The 12,807-nt window shown below is 43.3% G+C and overlaps 1 protein-coding gene across 3 annotated transcripts; it reads right to left on the bottom strand.

Annotated features, from left to right (window-relative positions):
• Positions 1–117: 117 nt before the first annotated feature.
• Positions 118–11,323, bottom strand: nt5c3 (5'-nucleotidase, cytosolic III). 3 transcript variants are annotated; one of them, XM_014200677.2, is made up of 9 exons: positions 11,071–11,323; positions 3,770–3,868; positions 3,565–3,634; positions 3,409–3,455; positions 3,234–3,319; positions 3,071–3,160; positions 2,206–2,368; positions 1,844–2,044; positions 118–1,664 (listed from the first exon to the last, which is right to left on the bottom strand). In XM_014200677.2, exons 1-9 carry the CDS (start codon positions 11,206–11,208, stop codon positions 1,563–1,565), a joined length of 996 nt encoding a protein of 331 aa, XP_014056152.1. In that variant the 5' UTR covers positions 11,209–11,323; the 3' UTR covers positions 118–1,562.
• Positions 11,324–12,807: the final 1,484 nt, after the last annotated feature.

The following is a 12,807-nucleotide window of genomic DNA, read 5'->3' as shown; positions in this document are numbered from 1 at the left end:
AAAATGTAACTTTTTATTGGACTTTGTCGTTCTCTAGAGGTCCATTTTGGTATTACAGCTTGCTTTCTACCACAATCCCCACACAACCTTGATCGTACAGTTGAACAGAAACCACCATTTGTTATGTGACAAGTTTTATTCACAAGTTTTTTTTCCCCTCTGTCCTTTAGACAAATCCAAAGTTTAGAAAAGGCAACATGCAGGTGTAGCAGCACGTTTAAAACGATAACATTTTAAATATAAAACGTCAAACATTTGCAAGACAAAACTGAGAAACTTAAGGGGGGAAATAAGCTTTTCCAAGCTTGAGGTAGAGTTCAAATTTGAACTACAAAATTAAAAAAAGGTCAATGGGTGTGGATAAAAGGCCAAGTTAAACAAAATAGTCTTATTGAATGTCGCTGATCCACAGACAAAGGTGCTTTACCCAGTGGTGTTCTCATGTAATATACTGCCGATTGAGTAGGATACTGTTACTCTGTGTAATGACTTCTTTGGTAGCACTTTATTTTACACTATCATTCATAAAGTCGGTTACACTAACAGTAATACCCCATAACTAACTTATAAAAATCTTTTGCATCACTAGTTACTACTATTATCGCAACTGTCATTGACAATTTTGTTTAATTTCTTTATCTAACTAGGCAAGCCAGTTAAGAACAAATTCTTATTTACAATGACGGCCTAGGAACAGTGGGTTAACTGCCTTGTTCAGGGGCAGCACAGATTTAAACCTTTAATTTTTTATATAAAAGCGCCATAAGGTATCTTATAACCATGCAGTATATTTAAATGGCACATAAAATATGCAGTGTTAGTACTCTTGTAAAATAAAGTGCTACTTTGCAGTGTGGCTACAGTAGCAAAGTCCCCATGTGAAAAAAAACAGAGGTGTATACATGGCTTTTCTTGTGCAAGACAGAATTCATTACTACATCCATAAAACCACTGATAATATTCATACCAGTGTCTGAGTATGGTTCACCCATAGACAGGTTCAAGTTATTTTTTCAGACCTACATTGATTCCTGTAGCCAAACTGTGGCACAATGCAAGGTGACGTAGTGTGGTGAAATGCATGCTAGGACTGTTCCAAAGACGTCGCTGTGTTCTTGTGTGGATGCTCGGTTTATGATTTGCAAGCTGATACAAGCATTACAATATAAAAAATATTATGAATAACAATAACATGCAAATTATTTAAAAAAAATTGTTAGCATTCTTTGGGGGTTGCTATTACTTTTTAGTTATGAGGTGGAGGACATCGATAAGGTTGCAGACAGACAAAGACTGAGGCTGTGTACTTTAAAATAGTTCATTGATAGGAGAATAAATGTCTTCATAAAGAGGTGAAGGGACCATCCAGTACCCAACCATGACCCTATGGTTGGTGGTAGAGGTGGGATCCAAGGAGGGGTGCCCATGGAGCTAGTGTATGTCGAGGGGCTGTGAGTCAGTGGCGGGGGGGGGCCAGTAACAGCCGTCTGGGGGTCCAGAGGTCGGTTCATTTTCCATGGGTTTGGGGGAAGTGTGTCAGTATGATGTGGAGAGGGGATGAGTTATAGAATCTTCTGAAGGATGGAATTGGGCACTTCTAGAGTCTCGTCCTTTACCAGGACGATGTCATAAGAGTCCAGATATTTCTCCAAACGCTCCTCCACCTGCCAGGGAAGAGAGAAGAGTTACGATGCAGATTGGCACAGACAGCACATAACCTCATACTTTCATATCAGTCACTATAGTCACATCTTCAGACTATTAATATCCAGTAATGTAGCTGGTGATGGGAGCAGATAGAGTTGCTGACTGGCGATGGGGGCGGCGGGGGGGTTGCGGGCACCTTGTCATTGAGGAAGCCGATCTTGAGGATGTTCTCCACGTTGGGCACGCCGTCAGCCATGTTGAGGTCGCCTAACGAGTCTCCGAGCAGCACGATGTTGCAGTTGTCCTTCACCTGTTTGAAGTACTCCGTGTTGCGCAGGGCGCCGTCGTGCTTGTTGAACACATGGATCAGCTCTCCCTTGAAGCCCCTCAGCTCGCCCTGAGAGAAGAAAAATACTTGAGTTTAAATGGAACTGAGCCAACTGATGCAAATGCAATGCATACACCCAGGTAGAACCATAGCTTTATTATCAGGTTTATCAACACTCAGAAACTCAGGCCTATCCTCAGCATGTACCAAGCTCTCCTCGAGGGACTTACATTCTCGTCAAAGTCCATGAAGTTGGACACCACCTTGACGTTGGGGTGGTAGACCCCCGCCTGGTGGATGATCTCCTCCAGGACGTCCCCCAGACCCGCTGAGAAGATGAACACGGGCACGTTGTGCTGCTGGAGTCTGTCAAAGAACGGCTCATAGCCCTCCCTGTGGGACAGACATGTAAGCATTAGGACCACTCATAGCCCTCCCTGTGGGACAGACATGTAAGCATTAGGACCACTCATAGCCATCCCTGTGGGACAGACATGTAAGCATTAGGACCACTCATAGCCCTCCCTGTGGGACAGACATGTAAGCATTAGGACCACTCATAGCCCTCCCTGTGGGACAGACATGTAAGCATTAGGACCACTCATAGCCCTCCCCTGTGGGACAGACATGTAAGCATTAGGACCACTCATAGCCCTCCCTGTGGGACAGACATGTAAGCATTAGGACCACTCATAGCCCTCCCCTGTGGGACAGACATGTAAGCATTAGGACCACTCATAGCCCTCCCTGTGGGACAGACATGTAAGCATTAGGACCACTCATAGCCCTCCCTGTGGGACAGACATGTAAGCATTAGGACCACTCATAGCCCTCCCTGTGGGACAGACATGTAAGCATTAGGACCACTCATAGCCCTCCCTGTGGGACAGACATGTAAGCATTAGGACCACTCATAGCCCTTTGTGGGACAGACATCCAGCTTATATGAACGAAAATTATTCACAGGCAGAAATAAATAATATTTCGTAGAGCTTGTGTTCATGAAACAACAATAACGGGCACTCTGGCTCAACACGTGTCCTGAGCGGCCTTCTGTAGTTTAGATTATTAAAAAAAAAAAATCTCAGGTCTTACCTCAGGCAGGCGTCTGAGTCTCTCACCACCTCTGAGAGTTTGTCCTTCTGTAGCCTCTGTTCCACCAACAATGTGTGGGACTTAAAATACCTGTCAACACACAGACTGTGCCTTAGCGAGAGCAATTGTATGTGTGTGCGCACGTGTGCACGCGTCTACTCACCATTCTACCATGAATGGATACTTCTCCTCCATCGTTAGATGGGGGTCGATCTCTATGGGGTAATATGTGTTCTTAAGCTCCAGTAACTAAAAAAAAGACGGAAAATCAATTAGCATTAACACATACTTTTGTGACGCCTACAAATACTATTAAGCAATAGTAACATGAAACAAACCTTCGTCCTACAATCTTCGGTGACAAGCTTGCAGTTGTCAATGATATCTGTGTGGAAAGGAGGACTTTGGTCAGACGGAGAGGCCGGAGACAGTCATAGGCAGGGAACTTATTTAGAATCACAGTGAATGTTGAGCTGGTTTTATGTTGTACTTACTATGACACGTGGGGCAGCGTTTGCCGTTGACTGCGAACCGGCTTAACGTCATGTCAAAGTCAGTGATGACCTGAAAACAAACCAGGAGAGCCATGGAGGGGAGTCAGTGATAACTCTGGTCATCCTACTGTCACCACAGGGTGTCACTGTTCATCCAATACCAACGGCCCATTTCTCTTTGCACACCCTTCCCCTCCTACTGTACCTGTAGTTTGGAGGCACCACCCTTGATCATGTCACAGATGATCTGCTCCACCCGCTCTGGATCCCTCATGTGGACCGTGTTCTTCTCAAACTCTGGCATCTGAGAGATGGAGAGGGCGAAAGACACAGAGATTAAGTATGCTTCTAATATACTTCTACAAGTAGCATGTAACACCCATCACTGAAATCGATAAATGAGTTGGGCCTATGGTTAGTGTTTGGTGGGGTGCGGGTCAAGTTTAAAAGAGCACCCTCATTTTTGGGGCCAAGGTAAGAGGAGCCAGGAGAAGACTAAGTGGATATCACAACACCCCTCGTGCCCCAGCCCCCATCTCCCCCGGGCCAGAGCAGTGGAACAGCTGATGTTATGGATCCTTCTTCTGTACATAACTGACCACCACCCAAACAAGCCCCAGGCCAGGAGGGAGGAGACCTGAACCACAAACAACTTACAGGGCTGCAGACACCAATATGTTCTATTGAATCTTAGCGACGACTTGGTGGTCTAACTACAATATTAGGCTACTGATCAGGCAATGAATTAGGTTCAGGTGGAGGAATGAGCGAGACGGATCTATAGTGCAGTTGAAGCCCTGTTGACATGTCAGGGCAGGAATGTAACAAACCATAAATACTACCTCCAGCTGGTGTGTCCCCTTGAGTCTATTTTTAAGGTTGCTAATAAAACCTTGACTGAAGGGGTGGTGGAGCTGGGGAAGATAGGGGGTGTAAACTAGATACTCTGGTGAAGGAATACCCAGTTATGTTTGAGTATCGAAATTGCCCACACCCCATCCACAAACAACTTTGTGCACACACAGCCATCAGTGGTATGCAATAGTGTACCAAGACTGTTCTGTGGTATCAGTGGACGTGTCCAAGGTTATGACTGGGATGTAGGTTAAAGTTAGGAACCCCCTTCTCACACCACTTAATGTAATACACTGGGGCTGATCCATGGAACAGAACACCCTCTCCTTTGGTGCATTTGAGTTGTTTACGCAATGTCATGTGTCGTAATGTCTTTAAGAAATACACCGTTCCAGATGCATAGGCTACATTGACAACATTCTTCAGTCTTAAAAACACTGAGACCACACCTATGTAACTCATTCTTGAATATTAGATATAAAAACTTAGTTAGTGGGAAGGGAGAGCAGAATCCACACACTCGTCGCTCCAAATACCAGTCATACCTATTTACAACTATCAATTATTAACACACCATCCTCTAATGATATTTTACTGTTTAACTACATAATAATCCATTAAATTCCCATCTTCTTCCATGCATTCAGTACATCCTTTCTCCAACTCCAAACACACCAACATAAATAAACACATTTGTAGCCTGGTCATTTTCTGACCCTCCAGAGCAATTTGTAGCTGGTGCTAACAGCAGGGCTCTGAACAGCAGCACACACACTTACCTTTTCCTCTGGTCTTGCACAAAACAAGTGAAGGGAGTGAAGAAAAGGTTCTCTGTCAGCAGAGGGCTTATATAGGCAACGCTACAGAGGGGGCGTCACCCAAAATAGATTAGATCATGTTATCCCTCCCCTTTGTAAGAGGCCAGTGACGCACTGACACGCAAATGAACAACTCACACACATCTTCAATTTACGTCATAAACACAGGACACACAAAGATTAAATTAACATGTCTTAATACACACACACGGCAAGTAGATGAGGTGACATGGAATAGCCCCATGGCAGTAGTTTACCTTTGACCCCTCAGCTTTTAAAAGAGGTACTGTAACTAGAATCCATTACAGTCACATGATGCAACAGAAACAGCCCTCCCACTTGTCTGGATTATTTCCAGGCCAGGGACGAAACCCTGCGGTGCATTTCTCCACCAACGCTGACCACACACATTTCAAGACCCCTACCCTGCCTCACGTTGTTTGTGTGTGCGTGGCTATGGAATACCCAGGGTCAAAGGGTCATGGTTCATCCACTCTGCTCACCGCCAATGAGAAGCCATCTGAGTTCCCCCCCCCTGTAGGTTATATGCCGCGTTCACACGCTAGTCGGAACTCTGACATTTCTGACTTGTTGAATGAGGCACGTGTATAACTAAAACCAATCAGCAAGCCGGAAATGTCAGTTAGGCGTCAGTCATTATTTAGGCCTAGCACATGACAAACCATACCTCAGCTGCAGGGTCACATACCACCTTTCAATAGGCCTAACTCAGGCAGAGAGGTCTAATCACATCTCACCAAAATAAGACTACACACACACACACACACACACACACACACACACACACACACACACACACACACACACACACCTATCCGATCAACACTGATCAAATAACTAGACAACGTAAGGGCTGGCCAATCATATTCAGGTCTGCATTTCCACTACCATGGTGATTGTTGGGTTTCTGACACTGGTATCATATGTAGGTGATAAATCCAACCGCTCTCCACCCAAGCCTTGGGAGCAGTAGGCTAAAACAGATACACTTATGCAGTCATCTTTTTTATGAGACATTTAAAACAACAAGGATATACAAAAACAACTTCCACCCAATCTAAAATGTTTTTTTCTCCCCCCCATAAATAGGCTAGGCCTACATCTTCAACAATCATTGGAACAACTGTCAAACATGAGGTGTTGAAAGGGAGTCCATTGGCGATTCTGTCTCACCCGAAGAAAAAATAAATAAATTGCGGCAACACCATTTAAAACCCATTGTCAGTTTGTAACTTTTTCAACATCTGTGAAAGTGCTGGCTCAACATTCCTTTCTACAGCGGAGGGTGTCTCGTCCTCACCCCCAGCCTTGTTCACCAAAGTCAAAGGTTATAGAGGACACAGAGCTGGAGCAGAGTACGAGAGTTGGAGTTCATTTGTAGTAGTCTGCATTCAGACTACTATCAGCCATTGGGCAACAGAGTGGAAGAGGTGCTTTGTGGCATTTGTGACAGCATTATGCCTACACAGATATAGGGAAGAGAGGTTATCTTGGGTGAGTCAGTCAATGTAAGAATCTACTGAACATTTCTGCAGCAAATGTAAATAAAGACCTACTATGGGGAACATACATTAAAAAAATACATTAATAAGGGCTGTGAGGGCATGCTGCTGACAACATTTTAGTTCAAGAGTTTTGACTTTGAGCCAAAATGGCGACTTTGCCAGGCAGGCTTGGACACTCATTTCCTCAGAACAGCATTGTGATAAGCTGCGTGTGCTGCTCTGTGATTAAAGTAGGGCTGTGGTTGGGCCCCATGTAGTTTGGCAAAGTATCATCCACATTGCCACAGAACATTTCATGATAGCTTAATAACATTCTCATTAGAATGCATTTCTCTTAAAACTTGTAGTGCCCACTGAAAAACCTAAAATATTATTGGCTCAGTGGAGTAGAAATTGTCCTATTAGAGGTCTTCCCTCGAAAAAAAAGTATGTAAGAGAAACAGAGAGACAGATCCCCTTGGCCCTATACTCCATGCCTCATAAATATGAATAAGTAGACGGTAAAGCGGACAGTGTCTGCTGTAAGAGCTCTTCAGCTAACAGTATCGCCACAGCGCAGGCACATGGACAGTCCGCTCTGTCGTAGATAAACTCCCTCTCCGCAAAGGAGGAAGGTTGTAACTCTGTTGCCCCTGGATAAGCCTGCCATGACACAGGAGAAGTCAGAGAGAACATGTGTGACCTCAGCCAAACAAGGTGACTTATCCAGCAATATACACCTGTACTCTATTGTGTCGGTCACCCCTCCTTGGACTATTTAAGCCTAGACTTTGTTGAGCGACTTAACCACATTATAGTGGCGATTCCCTATGAAAAGCCACTGGCACAGGAGAGAGCTGTCCATAACACGTCCACAAAAAAAAAAAAAATCAGCTTGGGTGAAGTTCCCATTCACTGCACATATAGTATAAAATGTAAAAAGCTCCACTACACATATTCCTATACAAATAGGTGCAGAGAGATGCAATTCTATAAGCTGTATCTGTGATACGGTAAGAACTGTATGCGCTCTCCTCTCACCTGTGATAACCCTTCCTGGCCACCTGTGACACACACACACACACACACACACACACACCTCTAGTGTACAAAACAAGTCAAAATAACTCGACAGACAACATATACACAACACAAACAGGCCAAAACGACTCCTACACATTGTACAGGCCTAACCATCATGTAAAGACACTGGGTCAATGCTGGAGTCAAAGTAATACTTTGAAAATAATACTGAAAGCGTTGTAGTAGTAAGATCATGAAAGAACATTTTGGGGAAACTTAACACACCATAACACTAGAACATGGTGTAACAATATTTTTCTAAAATAGCAACATAGATCAAACTGAAAGAGATGTCCAATAGGAAGTAAAACAGTTCAGCACTGAGCAAGACTGTCTATTGCCAATCTCCCCATGGAGAAAGTGGAGTGAACATGTTAATTTGCTTGAGAGCAAGCATGAAGCATTACAAATGTTCTTATCTGCCATCTAGTGGCCAATAATGAATACACGAGACCATTTCAATCCCAAACACAACCATGCAGTAGATGTCTATCATTGACCAACAGGACACCACTGTGGGCTGGGACATCAGGCAACATGAGCACGCCTGCTACAACTGGACACTGTGGAGTAGATGTGTGTTTTTCTAACAGTCGATGTCTTTCCCATGCTGGGGACACTGTAATAATCCCGAGTGGTGCAGTGGTCTAAGGCACTGCAACTCAGTGCAAGAGGTGTCACTACAGTCCCTGGTTCAAATCCAGGCTGAATCACATCCGGCCGTGATTGGGAGTTCCATAGGGCGGCCAACAATTGGCCCAGCGTCTTCTGAATTTGGCCGGGGTATGCAGTCATTGTAAATAAGATTTTGTTCTTAACCGACATGCCTAGTTTTTTCATTTCACTTCACCTTTATTTGACCAGGTAGGCTAGTTGAGAACAAGTTCTCATTTGCAACTGCGACCTGGCCAAAATAAAGCAAAGCAGTTCGACACATACAACAGAGTTGCATCAAGGTTAAATAAACAAACAAAAAAAAGAGGGCAAAGCTTGCCTAAAAAGAACCCCAGTCAGAAAGCAGGGAATAGAGCAGCCAGCACGTCATTCCTGGAAGAAGTTTAGTGTGAATGAATGGGTCAACACGCTAAGTTTAATGGAGGTCTGGTATATATATGGAGGTCACCATCCCTGCCGTCTATAAAACAATGCTAACTTATCTTGTGCACCAGTTAGTGATGTATCAGACAACGTAAGCGTCTGGCTGCCTGTGAGGTACAACTGTCTTTCACTATATCAAACAATGATTCTGCAACATTTCACAGACACAATTGGCACTGTGATAGTTTGAATTATTACATGCAATACAACAATTGTTGTACACAGTGTCTAAAAATAACTGAACAGAAAGATGTAGCAATCCTCACTATATGAGCCATGTTACAATTCACATCAAGTGGGTTAACCCTATTGGTGCGCTGCCTTTCACGCCAGTGACCCTGGTTCACGTCCCTGCCCCGCAGTTTGCTACTGGCGTCAGAAGTGGGATGGCGGCCGTGAGGCCATCGAAGCAAGGCTGCCCGGACATGTGAGGGGGCTGAGAAGTCAAAGCACGGGGACATGTCTTCCTGTTCTAAGGGGGCAGTGTAGCATTGCTCGCTATATGGCCACATTACAATTCCCACCAAATGGGTTAATCTGATTGGGGAGATGCATAGGGTGTTTGCAATACACTTGTCATCTGATCCAGATAGTTACTCTAAATCTAACCTAGGCTGAGACCCAACAGCCACACATAATGCTAACAAATCCTCAGTTGTACCCCTTGATGGTAGGTTGTCTAAACATCAGTCTGAAAGAAGTTGCTGTAAAAAGACAAGTCTCTATAAACCAGAATGTTGAATACAATGAGATTTAAAAGCTGCAATATGTAACTTTCTGGGTAACTTTATCAAATTCACATAGAAATGTGTGTTATAAATCAGTCATTCTCATTGAAAGCAAGTCTAAGAAACGGTAGATATGTTCTATGTGCACTATTTCTATGCTTCCTGTTAAGTTTAGATTTTGCATATTTTTGTACACCAGCTTCAAATACTATATTTTTGGTTATGGAAAATATATTTCACAGCGGTTTAGATGGTACAATGATTCTCTACACTATACTTGCTTGTTTTGTCACAAACTGAAATTAGGTATACTATTAGAATTTTGGTAACCAGAAAAGGGCAGAGCGATTTCTGCATAGTGCATCTTTAAAAACAGTATATCTTTAAAAATGACTTTACTGGTTGTCCGTGCTGTTTGTCCTTTTGGCGGTAGGAAGTGGAGATCGGGTTAACCACAGGAAAGTGTTATTTACCCAACTTTTTGCAGCGCCCTTAGGTTATTTTACTTGTGTTTTTGCCATCTCCTGATGCACAATATGTAAACAATTGCGGAATGTAACCGAACTGTCAATCAAAGCCCGTTCCCTCGCAATTTGCTGGAAATGGTGGTGAAATTTGCCATCTGATTTCGTGGTACAATGTTTGATCTGTGCTTAGGTTAAACGCGGCCGTTGACATGTTGTGCAAGTCAAGTGCGAATTGTTTCAGCATTGAAAATACAAACCAGCGTACTGAAAGTCAGGTTAACGGCACTACTCTGGATATTTTGTCTCAGATTACCTCCTACATAAGGACAAAAATCAGTGGACAACAGGTAAAGTATGTTCAAATGACGTTTATTCAACAGTCTAACATGTGATGGGGCTGATCACAAAAAGTGAGCCTTTATGTTAAAGACGAGAGAGTTTTCTTCCACTCTCGGATTCGTAGAGACTAGATGGTAGGCTACATGTCCTAGAATTGAGAATGGACTTTACAGAATCACAATATTTAACTAGCAATGACGCTTGAGGACAAGCAATGTGAAAAGTAAAACTCACACCTGACCTGTAAGTCCGTATTTTGACATACCAGTTGAACTTGTTTGATAGAGACACTGTCATTTGGCTTCAAAACGTGTTTAGTTGTCATTTTGGACAGGGGGCTCGAGAGTAGAGCAGAAGGGGCATTGTTTGCATAACTCGGAAGTAACCCATTGAACCAACATTCTTTCAACATTCTACCACGAAATCTGCTGGCAAATTTCACCACCACCTGACAAACAGCGTCAGTTTAATGTCATGTCACGATTTTGGGCAGCTTTTCGTGACACCACGATAGCTACCTAGCAAATAATGACCTCTAAACCACCCTTGCTATTTCTAGGAACATCCGCGACTGCGCAATAGACGCATGAACAGCACGCGCGAGTCCACTCACCATCTCGATGATCTTCGTTTTCTTTCCCGCTCTCTTCTTCTGGGCGAACATGTACTGGGCGAGAACCACACCACCGAACAGGGCACATACACTGGCACTGGCCGCGGCACCGACTTTTACCACGGCAGTCTTGTCCATGCTTGTGCCGCTCCTAACAAACAACCCTAGTCCTTCCTTATGTCAACATGGTCCCACCCTCGAGTCGATTGTCCGCTGAGGCTGTAACTGACTACGCACCCTCCTGCCGCTACCACTGGGGGAGAAAACGGGGGGATGATGTGCATTTATACCAACATTTTTTTTATCATCCAGGGGTATTTAACCAAACGTACCCAAATATTTGATGTAATTGTGTTGGTAACGCATAGAGTAAAATGCAATAATTAAGAAATGTATACACATTCTCAGTTTCAGTATTATTGGTTTCGAATTAGTATGAACCACGTCCATGGAAACGAGCCCCAACAAAACAGACGTTTGCAACGTAGTAATAAGAATGCATTACATTAGTCATTACAATTAATTATATTAGTCATTACTATAGCCCAATAATATGATCGTGTGCGTGCGTGTCTGCCTGTATTTCGCAATATTTTAGTGTGTATTTCAGTTATTGTCTGCAGAAAAATATATACCTCCATAACCAATTATGCACATTTTACACAATAAGGACTAATCAATTACAATATAATAATTGCTCCCATCTGCTGCCAAATTGACCACATTACTGAGCGCGTGCTAGACAGCAGGAGAATCTCAATTGTATCCTCCTCGCGTCCTCTCTTCTCAAAACCGATTGGAAGACAGAGGGGAAGGACCTCTGGTTTGTCCTCATCCAATGAGGTTTGAGGAGGCGAGGATAGAGGACGAGCAGAGTATGCAATATATATTCTTCCTATAACGATAGCAAGGTCTTGACTTGTAAAGGGGCAAGGGGGTTACCATAATTTGGAAACGTTAAATACTAGCCATATCAAAACCAGGTTTCAATCCAACCATTTTATGTGGATGAATTAACTGCCTCATGAAAAAATCACGACCGGGCTGATGGAGAAATGCCGACAATTTGTTCGTTCGATTTTGTGGTACTTTTTGTGTTTAAAAATTAATTATGTGAGAAATTGGTGTGGAAATCTCTTTATGCGCAAATATTGATATACTAACGTAATGATCACATAGAAGTAAACTTGGAGTCACGCGATGATATGTTGTGTGGTCCCACTACGACTCGGGAAACCATCCAGTTTCTAAGGCTACAGATTAAATAAATGATTAATTTCACAGGGTGGTGAAAGTGCACGTGATGAGCTTGATGCTCCTTTCCAATACATATTGAGGGTCTTATTCTGGTGACATAATGATCGATGTGGCTGCCGTTTGACAAATAAAAATATAACCCTTAGCCATAATCTCATCATGTAGGTAGCCTACCCGGAAATGTTGAGCAGCTGGCTAAAGCGCACGTGCCAAGCCCAGAGTGGGCACATTTGCTATATAACGCAACAGTTTCTGACAAAACCATGAATAGAATTGAAACCCATTTAACTTGTATTTTTCATTCGGACATGGACATTTTACAATAAACGTTATGTCCACCACGACATCACGCACAGGCGTTTATCCGCAATAAATCAGTTTAATGAAAACATCTCTGGTGGGAAAATACGCATTTTATGCAGATTTTAGAATATTCGCATTAAAATCTGTCACAAATTGGATGGAAACCTACCTTGTGAC

Source organism: Salmo salar, chromosome ssa05, assembly GCF_905237065.1.
Source record: "Salmo salar chromosome ssa05, Ssal_v3.1, whole genome shotgun sequence".
In the NCBI taxonomy this organism is placed as follows: Eukaryota; Metazoa; Chordata; class Actinopteri; order Salmoniformes; family Salmonidae; genus Salmo; species Salmo salar.
The sequence above is the reverse complement of the archived record's forward strand: the minus strand, read 5'-3'. Positions and strand labels throughout refer to the sequence as shown.